The 21732-nt window shown below is 38.7% G+C and overlaps 1 protein-coding gene across 1 annotated transcript; it reads left to right on the top strand.

Moving 5' to 3' along the window:
• Window positions 1-382: 382 nt before the first annotated feature.
• On the top strand, window positions 383-21179 carry LOC306844767 (uncharacterized protein; the record flags this gene model as incomplete). The annotated part of the gene is made up of 15 exons (XM_079377147.1): window positions 383-482; window positions 1770-1859; window positions 2209-2762; window positions 2874-2969; window positions 5393-5626; window positions 5721-5859; window positions 5962-5988; window positions 7039-7582; window positions 13978-14054; window positions 14404-14957; window positions 15094-15189; window positions 18989-19222; window positions 19317-19455; window positions 19549-19584; window positions 20629-21179. Exons 2-15 carry the CDS (start codon window positions 1790-1792, stop codon window positions 21177-21179), a joined length of 3351 nt encoding a protein of 1116 aa, XP_079233273.1. The 5' UTR covers window positions 383-482; window positions 1770-1789.
• Window positions 21180-21732: the final 553 nt, after the last annotated feature.

Raw genomic sequence — 21732 nt, 5'->3', positions numbered from 1 at the left:
TGCAACCACTTCATATCGACATTATTTGTGTTCCCCCAAAACCGCCAAACTCAAACACATTATTAATGAATCATGCTCTACATAGTTTGATTTTATTAATAATGTGTTTACTGAGTTTGGCATTTTAAAAACACTGTTTTAACTCATTAAGCCACGTTAAGTGTATTTCTTATGGGAAGAAAACGCTTGACAATAGAGCCATTTTTTTTTTTTTTTTTAGATTTACGAGGAAACTCTTCATAAATGTTGCCAAATAATCAAGTCTGCTAAAATATCTTCTTCATGAGCTGACCAACAGACACACATGAACCAACACACAACTACAGGAGGAGCTCTGACATCACTGTAGTTCAGTGAGAGACTCGGAGAAAGAGAAAGAGAAACTTAATCTGCAACAATATGGACGCCTGAAAAGATCAAACTATAAACAACAGAATATTGAGTCGATTAAAGACCCTTGTGAACACATCTGATACTCAGAGGTAAGTGATAGAAATATAAGAGAGATTGTGCTGAACAGGTTTCTGATGGCAGGGGTCTGGTTTAGTAGGGTTTATATCAGACTGGAATGAGTTGAACAGAAGCAGGTTTAAGCGTCAAATACTCAGCTGCTTTAGTTGATTAATTCACTGAAACTGTGTCAGAATTGTATTAACAGTGTGTCATTTGATTGAACAAAGTTCGTGTTTTTTGGTCATTTTGCCTCATGACATAAAGACTAAAGAAACAGGAAGTAAATAACCTGCTGAAAAACTGAACAAACCTGCTGCATTAACTATTATGCAATATGTGTTTTAATGATTCATTTTATGTTTGAATGAGTACAATGCTATGAGTAAGTCCTAAACTTTATTTTGTTTTTTAAAAATGACGTGTTTAAAACAAAAAGTTAGATTTGTCTCTCTCAGGGGAATTACAACAACTTTCTCAAATATTTTTGTGCACAATTATTAGCCAATTCGATTATAAAGGACGTTTCTTCATTTGTCTCAGTGTGAAACAATTAGTAAACAAGAAAAAAATACAAAACAAAATACAAAAATGTAATAATATTTTACTGTCCTTTCAGTGGCCAGTGTAGCCATCCTTCTTTTCAATGACTTTCATGAGCCGCCTCTCCATACAGTTAGTCAATGATTTGTTCTCGATCAGTTGTAGCTGATAGAAATACCACCACAGACTCAGAGATGTGTACTGTTTTCCCTCACTGTAAACCTCACGCTTGAGAACGACCCACAAGTTCTCAACTGGGTTCAGATCAGGTGAGGAAGGGAGCAGGACATTATTCTGTCATCTTTGAAGCCTTTTCTGGCAGCCAATCAGTGAATACTTGACTGCATGCGGTGGAGCTTTGTCCTGCATAAAGATCGTGGTCTTTCTGGATGCTGCTGACTTCTTCTTGTAACGCTGTTTGAAGAAAGTGTCTTACAGAAATTTCCAATAGTTTTGGGAATGCATTTTCAGTCCGTCTGCAACCCAAAAAGGTCCAACTCTGCAATCCCTTATTAACAATTACACATCACCTGAATTATTATTATTTTTTTAATATATTCTTTGTGCTTTCTTTAATCTAAACAGCTCAGATTGTTCAGTGAGTTCATGAGTCTGTGTTTCAAACGAATGATTGTGTTTCTCTCACTATCACTTATAAACAAGGTTTAACTTATTTAATATAAATATTGATTGAGTTGTCATGATCTAATTTGATTTTAATTCTAAAAACGAGAAAATAACTTTTGCTGTAAAATACAATATTTGTTCTTGAAAAGGTTTGAAGAGATAAAGAACGATGGCAGAATCTTCACCAACATCAACAACAGCAAGAAAAACCAGGAGACAGAGTATTAATGATCCTCCATGTAAGTCCATAACCCAGAAAACACTGAGTGTATGAATGACTTTTACTCTCAAATAATGTTTAATATGTACAGCAGATAATTAAATAATTTCAGCTTAACTCAATATTTCTTGTTAATGTATTTATTAGGTAAGTGGTCATGAAATGAGCTTCACATTAATATTAGGGTTCATTTTACAATAATAACCAGCTGACTGAACATGATCTCTTTATATTTGAGTTTCTTTAGTCAGCACTCTTTGTCTCTAAACACTCTTTACATTCATCCGGCTTCATGAGGTGCATCATGTGATTCTTTATAAACAGTATTGAAGGAGTTCACACTAATCCTAATTAATGTCTCTTTCCAGTCATGTCATCCTCCATTAGTTCACTGTCTGAGGAGCTTCAGTGCTCGATATGTCTGGAGGTGTTCACTGATCCAGTCTCGACTCCATGTGGACACAACTTCTGCAAGACCTGTCTGAATAAGTGCTGGGACAACAGCCAGACCTGCAGCTGTCCATACTGTAAAGAAACATTCAAGCAAAGACCTGATCTCAAGATTAATACCACACTCCGAGAGCTCGTAGATCACTGTAAAAAGAAAAGTCCTGAGAAAACAACTGAAGTTCTGTGTGACGTCTGTGAGGAAAGAAAGCTGAAAGCCCTGAAGTCGTGTCTGGTGTGTCAGAGCTCTTACTGTGAAACTCATCTGGAGCCTCATTTGAGAGTGGCAGGTTTGAAGAAACACAAACTGATGGATCCTGTGAGTAATCTGGAGGACTATATATGTCAGAAACATGAGAGACCTCTGGAGCTGTTCTGTAGAGATGATCAGACGTGTGTGTGTTCGATCTGTACCATTAAAGACCACGAGAACCACAACACTGTTCCTATAGAAGAGGAGAGTCAACAGAAGAAGGTAAAGCACTGATATCATGAGGAATAACAGATCATTATGAAAACATATTGCGATCAGTGTTATGATTTGATCAGTGTTATGATAAATGTGTCTGTGTTGCTCTCTCTATAGACTGAACTGATGAAGACACAGAAAGACGTGCAGAAGACGATCCAAGACAGAATCAAGAAGATTCAAGACATCAAACACTCAGCAGAAGTCAGAAAAGTGAGTTTAAAATAATGAAATAGTAAAATACATTTAAGTATTATATATAATGTTGTTGTATTAGTATAGTTGGGTAGCTGTGTTCTATTCTGAAGGGCTCATCACTACTGTATGTCCTAGACCCTTTTAAGGGTTTACCCTCCAGAGTGAGATCTTTGAAGGAATGAAGGGTGTAGGGAACCAAAACCAGTTCCTTATAAACACTTTTGTGTCATTTTACAACATCTGCATCACAAATCAAATATGCACAAAGGATCATGGAAGTCAAAAGTGTCCATCAATTGTATGCAGTATGGTGGCCATGATACTCTGAAGTGCTCTTCGGAGGCAGATTTATCCTGCTTGAAACTTAGCAGGTGCTTCTCATTTTTTATTTGTGCATCCTCGTTTCCTCTCAGATTGTGTCTTTGATAACACACACTACCCAGTTTTGTCACTGATGGCGATTTCCACAAAACCATTGGTGAGTGAAAATTGGGGTTAAAATTGTTCAGTGTGAACCTGCCATTAACTCCAGCACCTTAAGATGCAAAGCATCCAACGAAGGAGGAATCGAAGGAAAACATGTCTATTGAAATATTCTTGATCACTGGAGCATCACTTCAGAGCATCATCGGCTGCATTTACGTGATCTGCCATTATGTGATGAAGTTTGCTTATATAAAACATCCATAATAAATATAATTAGAGCAAGATGCACTGAAAAAAATGATATGAATTTTTTGAAGGTACAGTAAGTGGTTGGAAACCATTTATTTTAGCTACAAACTAAATTTATTTAATGTAGATAAAATAAATTGATTGTAACCACTTACCTTAAAACAAAATTAGTATTATTTGTTTATCAGTGTGCCTGTCAAGATGGTGAACGTGATTTCACCAAGTGCAACGTGTTCCTGGATCAACATCCATATTGAAACTGGAACAATATTCAAATCAACCAATTAGAACTGAGAGATAAGTTCACAGGAAATGTCCATTTTAGCCTTACATCCAGAGTTAGGTGCTTCTACACCCTTGTTATTCAACCATCATTTCCCTCTGATTTTAGGGATAAATTATGGGTAGGTTTAGATTTAGGGGTAAGGATATGATTAGGTCTATATTTTTGCACAATTATTGTTTTTTATATATTTTTAATATATATTAAAAATATATATAGATTTTTGGCAAAATCACGGTGACCTGTCAGGATATGTGAACCATATGATTTATTTAAACTGCAAAAGTAAAACAAAATTAAAATTATTGTGACAGATGTGGGAGGATAATTTATAAAGAAAAGCCTTCCACATTGGATACACCTGTTTATCCTCTCATTTAGCTCCTCTGGAAGCTTTCTCACTCCTCGTTCCATGCAGTACAATTAGAGAATTGAAATGTCCTTCAAATGACTGACTTTGATCAGTTTCTGGACTGAAGTATGGAGGAGGGAGGAAATGAGGAAGCATTAATCTGAGTTTTGAGAAGCACTCTGTGTATTAGTGTTGGGGATTTTACAGCGACTCTTTCTGTAGATTACATTGTTTCACCAGTAGGTGATCGCAACACATAGCTATACAGCATAGTTAATAACAATTCAACACATTCAGAAAATCACAACACTCCCCTCCCTCCACACACAACAGGAGAAACGTAAACGAACCAAAATACTTTACATTTCTTGAAATAATCAATTCTGAACATTAAACCTAAACTGTCATTCATTATTCACCTGTTTCTTGTGGTTTCTCATTAAAATGTAAAAAAGTAAATAGTATAAATTACATCACTAATGTCATAGAATAGCATTGAACCGCAGTGTTACAACCTTCCCCGTCTGCGCAACTGGAATAAAACCTAATTAAAATAAAGCAGATTTGTCTCATTTTAAATGAATACTAAAAACTGAGATGAAAAATTTACTTCAGGCACAAATTTACTTTTGCTGTGGTAAAATAAATGTTCAGCGATATCTTCAAAAGCGTTTTGAATTTTGGCACTTTTTTCTCTTTATAGTGTTGATATGGCAGCTAGTAAATACTGTAAATGTTGTTATGCTAGCATGTGTGGAAATATTTAAACCACGTGTGTTACAACTAACCCTGTGTTACTTTGTGCCCCGCGCTCCCCTACAAACAAGACAACTAACAATCATTTATGTTATTGTTGTACAGTTGCAATCACACTGTTGTTCTGAATATCATCATGACTGTGATTACCTGATCACTTACTACAGTAATAGCACACCTCTCCTCAACATGACTGAAAAACACATGATTTAAGGAATCATTCAGTGCAAACGCTGCAGGATGAAGTTTATACTTCAGTTGAGGGATTCTGAAACCCCTTAAAAACACATGTATGTGAAGAAAACAATGTATGAGCAACAATAACACAGATTAAACACTGCTAATAATTTGTTGACTGTCCTGGTTGAGCAGAGAAACACAGAGGAGGAGAAAGCAGCCCGTGTGGAGCTTTTCACTGATCTCATCCGCTCCATTGAGAGATGTCAGACTGAACTGCTGGAGATGATGGAGGAGCAGCAGAAAGCAGCAGAGAAACAGGAGCAAGAGCTGATTGAAGAGCTGGAGCAGGAGATCACTGAGCTAAAGATGAGAAACACTGAGCTGGAGCAGCTCTCACACACTGAAGATCACCTCCACCTCCTACAGGTCAGTCAACATGATCTCTCTGATCAATGATAATGCAGTATATGACACCATAACACTCCCCATGCTGAAGGATTGCTCCTCTCTCCTGCTGTAGATTCACTCATCCCTGTGCAGCTCTAGAAACACCAGGAACTGGCCTGAGATCAGTATGAAGACTCATGAGAGTCTGGAGACTCTGAGGAGAGCTCTGAACCAACTGAAGGACACTATAGATGACAAACTCACACAAACTGGTACATCAATACATACACTGATCAGATAGAAACATGATGATTTACTCTGTTATTTATATATAACCTGATCTGCTGATGTTTTCTTGTCATTAGTCTCTACAGAGCTGAAGTGGATGCAGCAGTATGCAGGTACAGTGTGCTGTCTGCACTACACTAGTTTACATTCATACACTCACAGCTTCATTACTGCTCTACAATCTGATTAAACAGCCTGCTCTCATGATTATACTAGATATTAATACCTAACATTTACAAGCACAAAACGTACATTTTTGTACGTTTTTATTGATGCTAAAACGTACCATTTAGACGTATTTCAATGTTTAAAACGTAAAAATCGATACGTATTTTTAGCTAAACAAAACTTTCCGTAAAATATTTACGTATCTTTTCTATCATTAAGATATTCGTATCAATGCATTTTTATTATTTTATCAATAAGCGATTTAGATTTTAGACCCCTTAATCTACCCCCAAACCTAAACATAACCATTTTATAGCGAACATAAAAGGACCGAAATATGCAGGAAAATTACCATTTTAGTATCAATATAGCATTAAAAATGTTTTTATAGTCGCTAATCCCAGTCCTACATCTAAAGCTAAACATAGCTATTTCTGTACAGTAACGTTATAAGAAAAACATGACAGACAGAAAACTGCAATTACAGTCATTGATGTATTGTGCTGCAGCCGCAGTCCTCTCTGATGGAATACAGCAGGTTTATGTGAGGTGCAGAGCAGAATTTATGTTGTTAATCGCTGAAAATATTATCCAGATAATTCTCCTGATCCTCTCGCTCTCAGTGAACTCATGAAGGCGCCGGCGCGCTCGCATCTTTCAAACACACACCTCACCAGAAACACGGCATGTCGCAATCTGTGACGAATGCAGGCGAGAGCCAATGAGCGTTCGATTATCCTGCAGTAAAACCTGTCGTTTGAAGCGGCAACATCTGAATTCGTACCGGACGCGTCAGTCAGCGCGGGCTTCTCTGTTTCCGGTCGCTGGACTCGCTGCTCGGGATGAGATGAAGATCGCAGAATAAAGGCTTGGATTTGGGTCTGTTTCTCAATACATAAGAATTATCATGAGATCACGCTGGATTAAATATTAGAAACATCATCATCACAGAATCTGTGTATTGTGAGTTTGATTGATATTCTGTGTTTTCTCAGTGGATGTGACTCTGGATCCTGATACAGCTCAACCTTATCTCATTCTGTCTGATGATGGAAAACAAGTGAGACATGGAGACATTAGACAGAAACTCCCAGACAAACCAGAGAGATTTGATCCATGTGCCTGTGTCTTGGGAAAGGAGGGATTCTCCTCAGGGAGATTTTATTTTGAGGTGCAGGTGAAGGGAAAGACTGGATGGGATTTAGGAGTGGCCAGAGAATCCATTCACAGGAAGGGAAAGATCACAGCGAGTCCCAGTGAAGGATGCTGGACCGTGTGGCTGAGGAATGGAGATGAATATGAGGCTCTCGATGATCCTTCTGTCTCTCTGTCTCTGAGAGTGAAGCCGCAGCGGGTCGGTGTGTTTGTGGATTATGAGGAGGGTCTGGTCTGCTTTTATGATGCAGAGTCCAGCTCTCATATCTACTCTTTCACTGCTCAGTCTTTCACTGAAAAACTCTATCCATTATTTAGCCCATGCAATAATGATGGAGGTAAAAACTCAAGCCCACTGATCATCACACCTGTCAATTATAATAAATAATATACTCCTGAAATGAAATACAATATTAAAATAATTAATGATTTATAAAAATAAATGTTTATAATTACAATTTTGAAAACATTTTGTGCTGCTAGTTTTTATCATTTGTTTTTCAATTTCTATAATGTTTGTTTATGCTATAATTACATTTTCTCATGTTCTGTGATATTACTGTAATAAATCAGACGGCAAAACCTTGATATGTATCATAGAACTGTATGATTACTATATTCATATACAACGGTATGTACATAGTACTGTAAGATACATAAAAATAGCATGATATTATGTTCATAGTAGTGTCCAAAAGACATGATCTTACCATAGTACCATGCCACATGTTAACACAACGGCACAATGAGGTACGTTTTACTATAAAAATAGAACAGAATTACTTAGAAGTGAATTAAGTTTTAAAGAAATAGACAGAATAACAACAAAAGAGAGGTCAAAGAGGAATAAAAGAACGCAATGTTGAGTAATCCACTGCAGAAACTATCAGTGTGACAGTAAAGTTTTCCCAAAGACCCTGACAGATCATTATTCACAAAAGTGTAAAAATATTGTGTTTTGAAGAGAGATGTAGCTCTATCTGATTCTCCAGGGGGGTATTCCAGAAAGCACAGCTAATTTAGCTTCAGCTAAACCCTGAACTTTGGGTTGATTAACCCCAAACCTTGCTAACTCGAGGTATGTTGCTCCAAAAACGCGTCCGGGAGTGAGTTCATTAAGCTCAGAGTATGTTCCTGGTTAAGACTCGAGACATTCTCAACAGAGCCACGAATCAATGAGTCACTATGGAAACGGACGCATCGTGCTGTTTCTTTCTTCTTCTTTTGTTCAATGGTCGTTTACATGCTTAGTGCATATCGCCACCTAATTGATGGTTGGGTAATCATTTTTTTCCCGTTTAATCTTTAATCCTTGAGAACATGACTTATATTTTTTGTTTGATGCTAATTATATATTAAATCATATCAGATATGATTTTTTATTATAGAAAATGCCAATCCATGTGTGAAATGATAATATAAAATGTAATAAGTATATATAATATAATAAATTAAATATTACCGTGTCATAGTCTTTTATAATTTATACAAATAACTGTTATATATGCCAATAAAATAAATAAAATAACCACATAATATATTACCTTATTTATTACTTATATTAGCGCTTATATATATATATATATATATATATATATATATATATATATATATATATAAGGCTATATTATATATTCTAATATTATATAATGTTGTGCGCTATCTGTCAGGCCCACTGAAGGCTGATTCTGCTTTGTCTGCCATCGCTCAGGGGCGTAGATTACACGGGGGGCGTGTCCCCCCCACTTTTTATAAAAAGTAAATTTTCATTGGACAGTTGTGTTCTCGACATGTTGAGGTTTTAATGGAGCAATGTACATAAATGCAGAATGATTTGAAATTCAAATAGACAAGATAGTTTATACAGGACGTTAACGTTTCCATGGCAATCAGTCACTCAGTTTGTGACGTCACGACATGCCCATCATTCATTAGAGGTCGAGATGAATCCAAAGCGGCAGGAAACTCTTCACTCCTTTTTTACGAAGAAGTCAAGCAGCGTAAGTTGGCATGTAGTGTCCGAATAGTGTTGCACAATGTTGAGTGACTCTGCCTATTGCTCTTGTTGAATAATTAGCAAGTTTTGATGTTCATTATATGGAGAAATAAAAAGCTGCCCGGACAAACATGCACTTATTTATTTTCAGTGTATTTTTCCGTAACTCTTTTGTAACGTCTTTTATTTCAAGAATGAACAAGAAACAGTCAGCCTAGGTTTGTTAGGACAGAATCAGGACGACACACAAGAAAAACACACTTCACAGCTGAGAACAACTGATAGAGTGGCTTTTAACACCTGGCTGTTTTTACATTGTATAAAATATATTAATACACAAGCGTTTGTAGGATTATATATGGACCAATCATAAAAAAACACCTAATTAGTCAAATATAGAAAAATAAAAAATAACATTAGTATGATGAACAACTTCTCAGCTATCATTTTTAACTCAGTAGGTAATTATTAGCTTGCATATTGGTTGTTTATTAGCACTTAAGCACATATTAATTCTGTATTCTTCATGACCATATTCTGCATCCCATAATCCTAAACTTCCTAAACTAATTTAGGATACAAATGATTGGTTATTGCCCAGCAGTGCACTTAATTTATTATGTTCTTCTGTATGTCACTATTCCCTGTATGTACATGTTTCAAACACTACTTCATTTGCTATAGACAGAGGCAGAAGTGAATTCAGCTGAGAGTGAATGAGGCAGAAAGTTTCAGTGAGGCTTCAGAGGTAAAGATTATTTACAGCATTGTCTATGATAAGATATTTATTTTAACATAGAGTAATCAGACTAATGTATAATAGAACAGAACAGAATAAAGAAGTATGTGAATGTGCAAGTATCCATTACTGTGTGCCATGTACTCTACATACAACACTCACTAAATACAATCTGAAATATGTAAACAATAGCACCCTTATAAGGACATCTTTGTAACTTATACTCAAAAAGGTGCACATATAGAGTACCAGTATGTACCGTAATGTACAACTATGAAACTTGTGGGGGTAAATAAGGTACAAAGATGTCCTTTTAATGGTACTGTCCCAGCGACAAGCTGTTGTATTTCTTTCTTTCTTTCTTTTTCTTTTTTCTCTCTTTCCTTCTGTTTTATAATCATATATAATAATATAATCATAAAGAATATTAAGCAAAAAGGTATGATTAAAAATAAAACCTGTCAATTAGACAAGGGTTAATTGAAAAAAAAAAACAGAAAAAAACCCAGGTATAACACTAGACAGCCCCCCCCCCCCCCACTTTTGAAATGATGGCTACGCCCCTGCCATCGATTATTTAATTATTCAACCAATCTGTCAAAATAACATTTTAAATGGAACAGCTGATTTAGCATATATATATATATGCAAAAGCCATACAATTCATGCAAAGCAAAGAATCATAATATAAAAGGCATAATTTGTATCTCTGTGTCAAATATTCCTCATCTTAGTCATCCTCAGGTGCTAAACATTAGTTAAGTCCATGCACATCTTGCTAATAGTACAGAATATGATTCATGTTGATCTTTCCTTGGTGCATTACCCTCCGTTGTGCACGAGGTGTCTGTAGCAATAGTCCATGCAGTCTCTTCTAATGCATCTTTCAGCCTTTATGTAACTGAATGTCTTTAATATGACTAAATGTTCATGTCTCAATTATAACACTCATGGTAATTATGTGTATTGTTTACAAAATTAGATGGTTTATTTACCAAACACCTAATACAGAATACTCCCCATACTTTACTTTACTGGATGATACATCATAAAGACAGCTAAAGTAGCATATAAAGACAAATCATACTCAATAAAAATGTGTTATGTTAAAACCATATTATTTTAATCAGATGAAGCCACCCAAATGCATGTATGGTAAAATGTCCTGAACATCATAGAATCGCATTCAGTTTCCTTCTCATCATCAGAGCTCTCCTGGATTTCTTCCTCTTGCTTGCTTATCCATGTCCCTATCATAAACTTCTTCCATGACTTAAACAATGTGCAATTGTAACCCAGCACACTACAGTACAACTGAAGAACAAAAGACATGTGAGCAATGGTACGAGTTCAGTTCAGTCTGATTGTCTGTGGAAAGAACTTGTCTCACAGTCTGTTGGTGAAGGTCCTGTGATAGCATCTGCCTGATGGTAACGATGAGAGCAATCCATGGCTCGGGTGCCTGGAGTCTCTGACAGTCCTCTGTGCTTTCCTCACACTCACCACCTGCATGGTGTAGATGTCCTGAGGGACGAAACATGTATTTAGTGTGCATGGTGTAGATGTCCTGAGGGACGAAACATGTATTTAGTGTGTGGTAAATTAATTAAAAATATATATATATATATATATATATATCATATTTTTATTTAGAATTGTTGCACTGGACTTACCATTGATTCTTGTTGGAGGTACGGGCCAAAATAATCCATCCACCACTATCTTGCAGTTGTTCAGATGTGAAATGTATTTTTATGGGCCGTAACATCTGAGCTGTCTCAGTAGAGCTGTTCATGAATGCAGTCTCTATAGCAGATACCTGATGGGTTCAGGCAGCAGTGCTTCACTTGGTCGCCATAGAATTGATTAGAATTGACTGGAGATTTGCCTAGTAGGCAAACTGACTGATTGGAATAGCTATATTTTGCCAATATCTCGCCTTAGACAATCCTTCTAATATTTCCTTTACTGTACGTACAGTAGGCTACATAAGAATTTTACATAAAAAATTGGAATTAGGCTATTATTATTATTTAAATTATTGTGTACAAGGGATGTATTGGCAAAGAAAAAAAACGTGTAAATCACTATATATGTAATACAAGCTTTACAGTTTGACAATGTGTTATTTTAAAAGTAATTTTAATTAAAAATACATCGGACGTTTAACCCAGTCGGTGGAATTGTCAGACGGTCCCTTAACCATCAAACACATAAAGCTTCAAAACTTTCTCCAGTTTATGTTTACTGCTACAATACACGTTTTTAAATATTTTTTCATATCAATATGCAACCACTTCATATCGACATTATTTGTGTTCCCCCAAAACCGCCAAACTCAAACACATTATTAATGAATCATGCTCTACATAGTTTGATTTTATTAATAATGTGTTTACTGAGTTTGGCATTTTAAAAACACTGTTTTAACTCATTAAGCCACGTTAAGTGTATTTCTTATGGGAAGAAAACGCTTGACAATAGAGCCATTTTTTTTTTTTTTTTTAGATTTACGAGGAAACTCTTCATAAATGTTGCCAAATAATCAAGTCTGCTAAAATATCTTCTTCATGAGCTGACCAACAGACACACATGAACCAACACACAACTACAGGAGGAGCTCTGACATCACTGTAGTTCAGTGAGAGACTCGGAGAAAGAGAAAGAGAAACTTAATCTGCAACAATATGGACGCCTGAAAAGATCAAACTATAAACAACAGAATATTGAGTCGATTAAAGACCCTTGTGAACACATCTGATACTCAGAGGTAAGTGATAGAAATATAAGAGAGATTGTGCTGAACAGGTTTCTGATGGCAGGGGTCTGGTTTAGTAGGGTTTATATCAGACTGGAATGAGTTGAACAGAAGCAGGTTTAAGCGTCAAATACTCAGCTGCTTTAGTTGATTAATTCACTGAAACTGTGTCAGAATTGTATTAACAGTGTGTCATTTGATTGAACAAAGTTCGGTGTTTCTGTCATTTTGCCTCATGACATAAAGACTAAAGAAACAGGAAGTAAATAACCTGCTGAAAAACTGAACAAACCTGCTGCATTAACTATTACGCGATATGTGTTTTAATGATTCATTTTATGTTTGATTAAGTACAATGCTATGAGTAAGTCCTACATTTTATTTTGTTTTTTAAAAATTACGTGTTTAAAACAAAAAGTTAGATTTGTCTCTCTCAGGGAATTACAACAACTTTCTCAAATATTTTTGTTAGGACGTTTCTTCATTTATCTCAGTGTGAAACAATTAGTAAACAAGAAAAAAATAGAAAACAAAATACAAAAATGTAATAATATTTTACTTCCCTTTCAGTGGCCAGTGTAGCCATCCTTCTTTTCAATGACTTTCATGAGCCGCCTCTCCATACAGTTAGTCAATGATTTGTTCTCGATCAGTTGTAGCTGATAGAAATACCACCACAGACTCAGAGATGTGTACTGTTTTCCCTCACTGTAAACCTCACGCTTGAGAACGACCCACAAGTTCTCAACTGGGTTCAGATCAGGTGAGGAAGGGAGCAGGACATTATTCTGTCATCTTTGAAGCCTTTTCTGGCAGCCAATCAGTGAATACTTGACTGCATGCGGTGGAGCTTTGTCCTGCATAAAGATCGTGGTCTTTCTGGATGCTGCTGACTTCTTCTTGTAACGCTGTTTGAAGAAAGTGTCTTACAGAAATTTCCAATAGTTTTAGGAATGCATTTTCAGTCCGTCTGCAACCCAAAAAGGTCCAACTCTGCAATCCCTTATTAACAATTACACATCACCTGAATTATTATTATTTTTTTAATATATTCTTTGTGCTTTCTTTAATCTAAACAGCTCAGATTGTTCAGTGAGTTCATTAGTCTGTGTTTCAAATGAATGATTGTGTTTCTCTCACTATCACTTATAAACAAGCTTTAACTTATTTAATATAAATATTGATTGAGTTGTCATGATCTAATTTGATTTTAATTCTAAAAACGAGAAAATAACTTTTGCTGTAAAATACAATATTTGTTCTTGAAAAGGTTTGAAGAGATAAAGAACGATGGCAGAATCTTCACCAACATCAACAACAGCAAGAAAAACCAGGAGACGGAGTTATGAACATGATCCTCCATGTAAGTCCATAACCCAGAAAACACTGAGTGTATGAATGACTTTTACTCTCAAATAATGTTTAATATGTACAGCAGATAATTAAATAAGTTCAGCTTAACTCAGTATTTCTTGTTAATGTATTTATTAGGTAAGTGGTCATGAAATGAGCTTCACATTAATATTAGGGTTCATTTTACAATAATAACCAGCTGACTGAACATGATCTCTTTATATTTGAGTTTCTTTAGTCAGCACTCTTTGTCTCTAAACACTCTTTACATTCATCCGGCTTCATGAGGTGCATCATGGGATTCTTTATAAACAGTATTGAAGGAGTTCACACTAATCATAATTAATGTCTCTTTCCAGTCATGTCATCCTCCATTAGTTCACTGACTGAGGAGATTCAGTGCTCGATATGTCTGGAGGTGTTCACTGATCCAGTCTCGACTCCATGTGGACACAACTTCTGCAAGACCTGTCTGAATAAGTGCTGGGACAACAGCCAGACCTGCAGCTGTCCATACTGTAAAGAAACATTCAAGCAAAGACCTGATCTCAAGATTAATACCACACTCCGAGAGCTCGTAGATCACTGTAAAAAGAAAAGTCCTGAGAAAACAACTGAAGTTCTGTGTGACTTCTGTGAGGAAAGAAAGCTGAAAGCCCTGAAGTCGTGTCTGGTGTGTCAGAGCTCTTACTGTGAAACTCACCTGGAGCCTCATTTGAGAGTGGCAGGTTTGAAGAAACACAAACTGATGGATCCTGTGAGTAATCTGGAGGACTATATATGTCAGAAACATGAGAGACCTCTGGAGCTGTTCTGTAGAGATGATCAGACGTGTGTGTGTTCGATTTGTACCATTAAAGACCACGAGAACCACAACACTGTTCCTATAGAAGAGGAGAGTCAACAGAAGAAGGTAAAGCACTGATATCATGAGGAATCAGATTTTATTTCATATTGTGAAATAACAGCTCATTATGAAAACATATTGCGATCAGTGTTATGATTTGATCAGTGTTATGATAAATGTGTCTGTGTTGTTCTCTCTATAGACTGAACTGATGAAGACACAGAAAGACGTGCAGAAGACGATCCAAGACAGAATCAAGAAGATTCAAGACATCAAACACTCAGCAGAAGTCAGAAAAGTGAGTTTTAAAAAAATGAAAAAATAAAATACATTTAAGTATTATATATAATGTTGTTGTATTAGTATAGTTGGGTAGCTGTGTTCTATTCTGAAGGGCTCATCACTACTGTATGTCCTAATACCTTTTAAGGGTTTACCCTCCAGAGTGAGAGCTTTGAAGGGATGGTGTAGGAAACCAAAACCAGTTCCTTATAAACACTTTTGTTTCATTTTACAACATCTGCATCACAAATCAAATATGCACAAAGGATCATGGAAGTCAAAAGTGTCCATCAATTGTATGCAGTATGGTGGCCATGATACTCTGAAGTGCTCTTCGGAGGCAGATTTATCCTGCTTCAAACTTAGCAGGTGCTTCTCATTTTTTATTTGTGCATCCTCGTTTCCTCTCAGATTGTGTCTTTGATAACACACACTACCCAGTTTTGTCACTAATGGCGATTTCCACAAAACCATTGGTGAGTGAAAATTGGGGTTAAAATTGTTCAGTGTGAACCTGCCATTAACTCCAGCACCTTAAGATGCAAAGCATCCAACGAAGGAGGAATCGAAGGAAAACATGTCTATTGAAATATTCTTGATCACTGGAGCATCACTTCAGAGCATCATCGGCTGCATTTGCATGATCTGCCATTATGTGATGAAGTTTGGTTACATAAAACATCCATAATAAATATAATTAGAGCAAGATGCACTGAAAAAAATGATATGAATTTTTTGAAGGTACAGTAAGTGGTTGGAAACCATTTATTTTAGCTATAAACTAAATTTATTTAATGTAGATAAAATAAATTGATTGCAACCACTTACCTTAAAACAAAATTAGTACTATTTGTTTATCAGTGTGTTTATAAGATGGTGAACGTGATTTCACCAAGTGCAACATGTTCCTGGTTCAACATCCATATTGATACTGGAACAACTTTCAAATCAACCAATCAGAACTGAGGGATAAGTTCACAGGAAATGTCCATTTTAGCCTTACATCCAGAGTTAGGTGCTTCTACACCCTTGTTATTCAACCATCATTTCCCTCTGATTTTAGGGATAAATTATGGGTAGGTTTAGATTTAGGGGTAAGGATAGGATTAGGTCTATATTTTTGCACAATTATAGTTTTTTTATATATTTTTAATATATATAAAAAATATCGTCTCAGGTTACGTATGTAACCATGGTTCCCTGAAGGGAACGAGACGCTGCGTCGAAACGCATATGGGAACGCCTTCAGCGTGACCAGGCTCTGAATATGATGTGTAATCAGTCAAACAAGGGCGAGGCGTCACGGGCGGGGTGACGTCACGACCAGGAAGCATATAAGCATGTGCGGCGGAGCCGGCTTCAGCTTCAAGTCATGAAGCAAGCGCTGGCAGGGATGCCGGAAGTGTGGCAACGCGACGCAGCGTCTTGTTCCCTTCAGGGAACCATGGTTACATACGTAACCTGAGACGTTCCCTTCCAGGAACTTCGAGCTGCGTCGAAACGCATATGGGAACGAGATACCAACGCCGCCAGACTGACAAGTCCCTGCCTGGTGTCAGGACGAAAGGACAGAGGAGCCGGGAGTGGCTCGGATGTTGAGGTCATAGAACCTAACGAAAGTCAGGGGCGTGGACCACCCAGCTGCGTTGCAGATGTCCTGCATGGAACACCTGCCCAGAAGGCCTTGGAGGCCGCCACACCTCGGGTTGAGTGCGCTCTGACTCCCACCGGCGGTGGGAGCTCAGAGGCCTCGTATGCCAAAGCCATGGCACCCACAATCCACCTACTAAGAGAGGGCTTCGTAGCAGGAAGACCCCTCCTAGGCGGACCATAGCACACTGGCAGCTGGTCCGACTTTCTCCACAGGGAGGACCTGTGGATGTATGCGTCTAGTGCTCGCACTGGACACATACGGTTGTGCTTCTCCTGGTCTGGCTCCCCGAAGGGAGGAGGACAGAAGGCCTGCAGTACGACCGGCTGTGGAACGACCGACGGGACCTTCGGAACATACCCTACACGGGGGTAGAAGAATACTTTCGCCGAACCGGGCGCAAAGTGAATAGAGGCCGTTGTCAGGGCCTGAAGGTCACCCACCCTCCTCAGAGAGGTGATAGCCAATAGGAAGACGGTCTTGATAGTGAGGAGTCTCTCAGTTATCTCCTGAATGGGCTCGAAAGGTGCATTGCACAGAGCCTCCAGAACCACAGCCAGATCCCACGTAGGGACGCGAGATCGTACCGGAGGCCTCAGCCTCAGCACACCGCGGAGGAAACGTTTAACTAGGGGGTGTCTACCCACTGACTGGCCACCGATAAGGGCGTGGTATGACGAAATAGCTGCCACGTAGACCTTAACAGTGGAATGGGTTACCCCTGCGGAGATACGGGCCTGCAGGAACTCCAGTACTGCACCAACGGGGCAGTTGACTGGGTCGAGCTGGCGGTCCCCGCACCAAGAAGTGAAGAGCCTCCACTTCAAGGCGTACAGTTTCCTCGTAGAGGGAGCTCTGGATTGGAGGATGGTCTCGACAACCTCGGTTGACAGACCGGAAGCTATGAGCTGTGCCCCCTCAGGGGCCACACCCACAGCTTCCATCACTCCGGGCGAGGGTGCACCTCGGTGCCCCCGGCCTGTGAGAAGAGGTCCCTCCTGACGGGCACTTCCCACGGAGTGCCGTCGAGGAGAGATATCAGGTCCGAGAACCATACTCGGCCCGGCCAGAACGGTGCTACTAACAGTAGACTGACCTCGTCCCGGCGCACTCTCGCCAGAACTCCAGGGAGCAGAGCGATCGGGGGGAAGGCGTACAGACGAAGCCTCGGCCACGTCTGTACCATAGCGTCCAGTCCCGGAGGAGCTGGAGGAACCAGAGGGGACATTGCTCTGACTCTCGAGTGGCGAAGAGGTCCACCTGTGCCTGGCCAAAACCTTCCACATCTGCTTCTTCCCTCTCGACAGGACGCCTGCTCCCACATAAAGATGCCCAGGAATGTGCACAGCTCTCAGTGATAGGAGCTTGCCCTGGGACCACACAAGGATCTGGTGTGCCAGCTTATACAAGGGGCGCGACCGCAGACCTCCTTGGTGGTTGCTGTAAGAGACCACTGCCGTGCTGTCGGTGCGCACCAGCCCGTGGTGATCTCTTAGGTCTGGGAGGAAGTGCTTGAGCGCACGGAACACAGCTAGGATCTCTAGCTGGTTGATATGCCACGTCAGGTGGCGACCACTCCACAGACCGCGGGCAGGGTGGCCACTCATGACCGCACCCCAACCGGTGAGGGAAGCCTCCGTCGCTAGCGAGACGCGGTGACAAGGAGCTCCCAGCAGGACACGTCACCCCGCCCGTGACGCCTCGCCCTTGTTTGACTGATTACACATCATATTCAGAGCCTGGTCACGCTGAAGGCGTTCCCATATGCGTTTCGACGCAGCTCGAAGTTCCTGGAAGGGAAATATAGATTTTTTGCAAAATCACGGTGACCTGTTAGGATATGTGAAATATATGATTTATTTAAACTGCAAAAGTAAAACAAAATTAAAATTATTGTGACAGATGTGGGAGGATAATTTATAAAGAAAAGTCTTCCACATTGGATACACCTGTTTATCCTCTCATTTAGCTCCTCTGGAAGCTTTCTCACTCCTCGTTCCATGCAGTACAATTAGAGAATTGAAATGTCCTTCAAATGTTTATACTTCAGTTGAGGGATTCTGAAACCCCTTAAAAACACATGTATGTGAAGAAAAAAATGTATGAGCAACATTAACACAGATTAAACACCGCTAATAATTTGTTGACTGTCCTGGTTGAGCAGAGAAACACAGAGGAGGAGAAAGCAGCCCGTGTGGAGTTCTTTACTGATCTCATCCGCTCCATTGAGAGATGTCAGACTGAACTGCTGGAGATGATGGAGGAGCAGCAGAAAGCAGCAGAGAAACAGGAGCAAGAGCTGATTGAAGAGCTGGAGCAGGAGATCACTGAGCTAAAGATGAGAAACACTGAGCTGGAGCAGCTCTCACACACTGAAGATCACCTCCACCTCCTACAGGTCAGTCAACATGATCTCTCTGATCAATGATAATGCAGTATATGACACCATAACACTCCCCATGCTGAAGGATTGCTCCTCTCTCCTGCTGTAGATTCACTCATCCCTGTGCAGCTCTAGAAACACCAGGAACTGGCCTGAGATCAGTATGAAGACTCATGAGAGTCTGGAGACTCTGAGGAGAGCTCTGAACCAACTGAAGGACACTATAGATGACAAACTCACACAAACTGGTACATCAATACATACACTGATCAGATAGAAACAAGAGGATTTACTCTGTTATTTCTATATAACCTGATCTGCTGATGTTTTCTTGTCATTAGTCTCTACAGAGCTGAAGTGGATGCAGCAGTATGCAGGTACAGTGTGCTGTCTGCACTACACTAGTTTACATTCATACACTCACAGCTTCATTACTGCTCTACAATCTGATTAAACAGCCTGCTCTCATGATTATACTAGATATTAATACCTAACATTTACAAGCACAAAACATAAATTTTTGTACGTTTTTATTGATGCTAAAACATACCATTTAGTATTTCAATGTTTAAAACGTACAAATCGATACGTATTTTTAGCTAAACAAAACTTTCCGTAAAATATTTACGTATCTTTTCTATCATTAAGATATTCGTATCAGTGCATTTTTATTATTTTATCAATAAGCGATTTAGATTTTAGACCCCTTAACCTACCCCCAAACCTAAACATAACCATTTTATAGCGAACATAAAAGGACCGAAATATGCAGGAAAATTAACATTTTAGTAACAATATAGCATTAAAAATGTTTTATAGTCGCTAATCCCAGTCCTACATCTAAAGCTAAACATAGCTATTTCTGTACAGTAACGTTATAAGAAAAACATGACAGACAGAAAACTGGATTACAGTCATTGATGTATTGTGCTGCAGCCGCAGTCCTCTCTGATGGAATACAGCAGGTTTATGTGAGGTGCAGAGCAGAATTTATGTTGTTAATCTCTGAAAATATTATCAGATAATTCTCCTGATCCTCTCGCTCTCAGTGAACTCATGAAGGCGCCGGCGCGCTCGCATCATTCAAACACACACCTCACCAGAAACACGGCATGTCGCAATCTGTGACGAATGCAGGCGAGAGCCAATGAGCGTTCGATTATCCTGCCGTAAAACCTGTCGTTTGAAGCGGCAACATCTGAATTCGTAACGGACGCGTCAGTCAGCGCGGGCTTCTCTGTTTCCGGTCGCTGGACTCGCTGCTCGGGATGAGATGAAGATCGCAGAATAAAGGCTTGGATTTGGGTCTGTTTCTCAATACATAAGAATTATCATGAGATCACGCTGGATTAAATATTAGAAACATCATCATCACAGAATCTGTGTATTGTGAGTTTGATTGATATTCTGTGTTTTCTCAGTGGATGTGACTCTGGATCCTGATACAGCTCATCCTCGTCTCATTCTGTCTGATGATGGAAAACAAGTGAGAGATGGAGACATTAGACAGAAACTCCCAGACAAACCAGAGAGATTTGATAGATGTGTCTGTGTCTTGGGAAAGGAGGGATTCTCCTCAGGGAGATTTTATTTTGAGGTGCAGGTGAAGGGAAAGACTGAATGGGATTTAGGAGTGGCCAGAGAATCCATTCACAGGAAGGGATCGATCACACTGAGTCCCAGAAATGGATACTGGTCTGTGGTTCTGAGGAATGGAGATGAATATGAGGCTCTCGATGGTCCTTCTGTCTCTCTGTCTCTGAGAGTGAAGCCGCAGCGGGTCGGTGTGTTTGTGGATTATGAGGAGGGTCTGGTCTGCTTTTATGATGCAGAGTCCAGCTCTCATATCTACTCTTTCACTGCTCAGTCTTTCACTGAAAAACTCTATCCATATTTTAGCCCATGCCCCAATGATGATGGAGGTAAAAACTCAAGCCCACTGATCATCACACCTGTCAATTATAATAAATAATATACTCCTGAAATGAAATACAATATTAAAATAATTAATGATTTATAAAAATAAATGTTTATAATTACAATTTTGAAAACATTTTGTGCTGCTAGTTTTTATCATTTGTTTTTCAATTTCTATAATGTTTGTTTATGCTATAATTACATTTTCTCATGTTCTGTGATATTACTGTAATAAATCAGACGGCAAAACCTTGATATGTATCATAGAACTGTATGATTACTATATTAATATACAACGGTATGTACATAGTACTGTAAGATACATAAAAATAGCATGATATTATGTTCATAGTAGTGTCCAAAAGACATGATCTTACCATAGTACCATGCCACATGTTAACACAACGGCACAATGAGGTACGTTTTACTATAAAATTAGAACAGAATTACTTAGAAGTGAATTAAGTTTTAAAGAAATAGACAGAATAACAACAAAAGAGAGGCCAAAGAGGAATAAAAGAACGCAATGTTGAGTAATCCACTGCAGAAACTATCAGTGTGAAAGTAAAGTTTTCCCAAAGACCCTGACAGATTATTATTCACAAAAG

This window comes from Barbus barbus (genome assembly GCF_936440315.1).
Source record: "Barbus barbus genome assembly, chromosome: 25".
Lineage (NCBI taxonomy): Eukaryota > Metazoa > Chordata > Actinopteri > Cypriniformes > Cyprinidae > Barbus > Barbus barbus.
The sequence above is the reverse complement of the archived record's forward strand: the minus strand, read 5'-3'. Positions and strand labels throughout refer to the sequence as shown.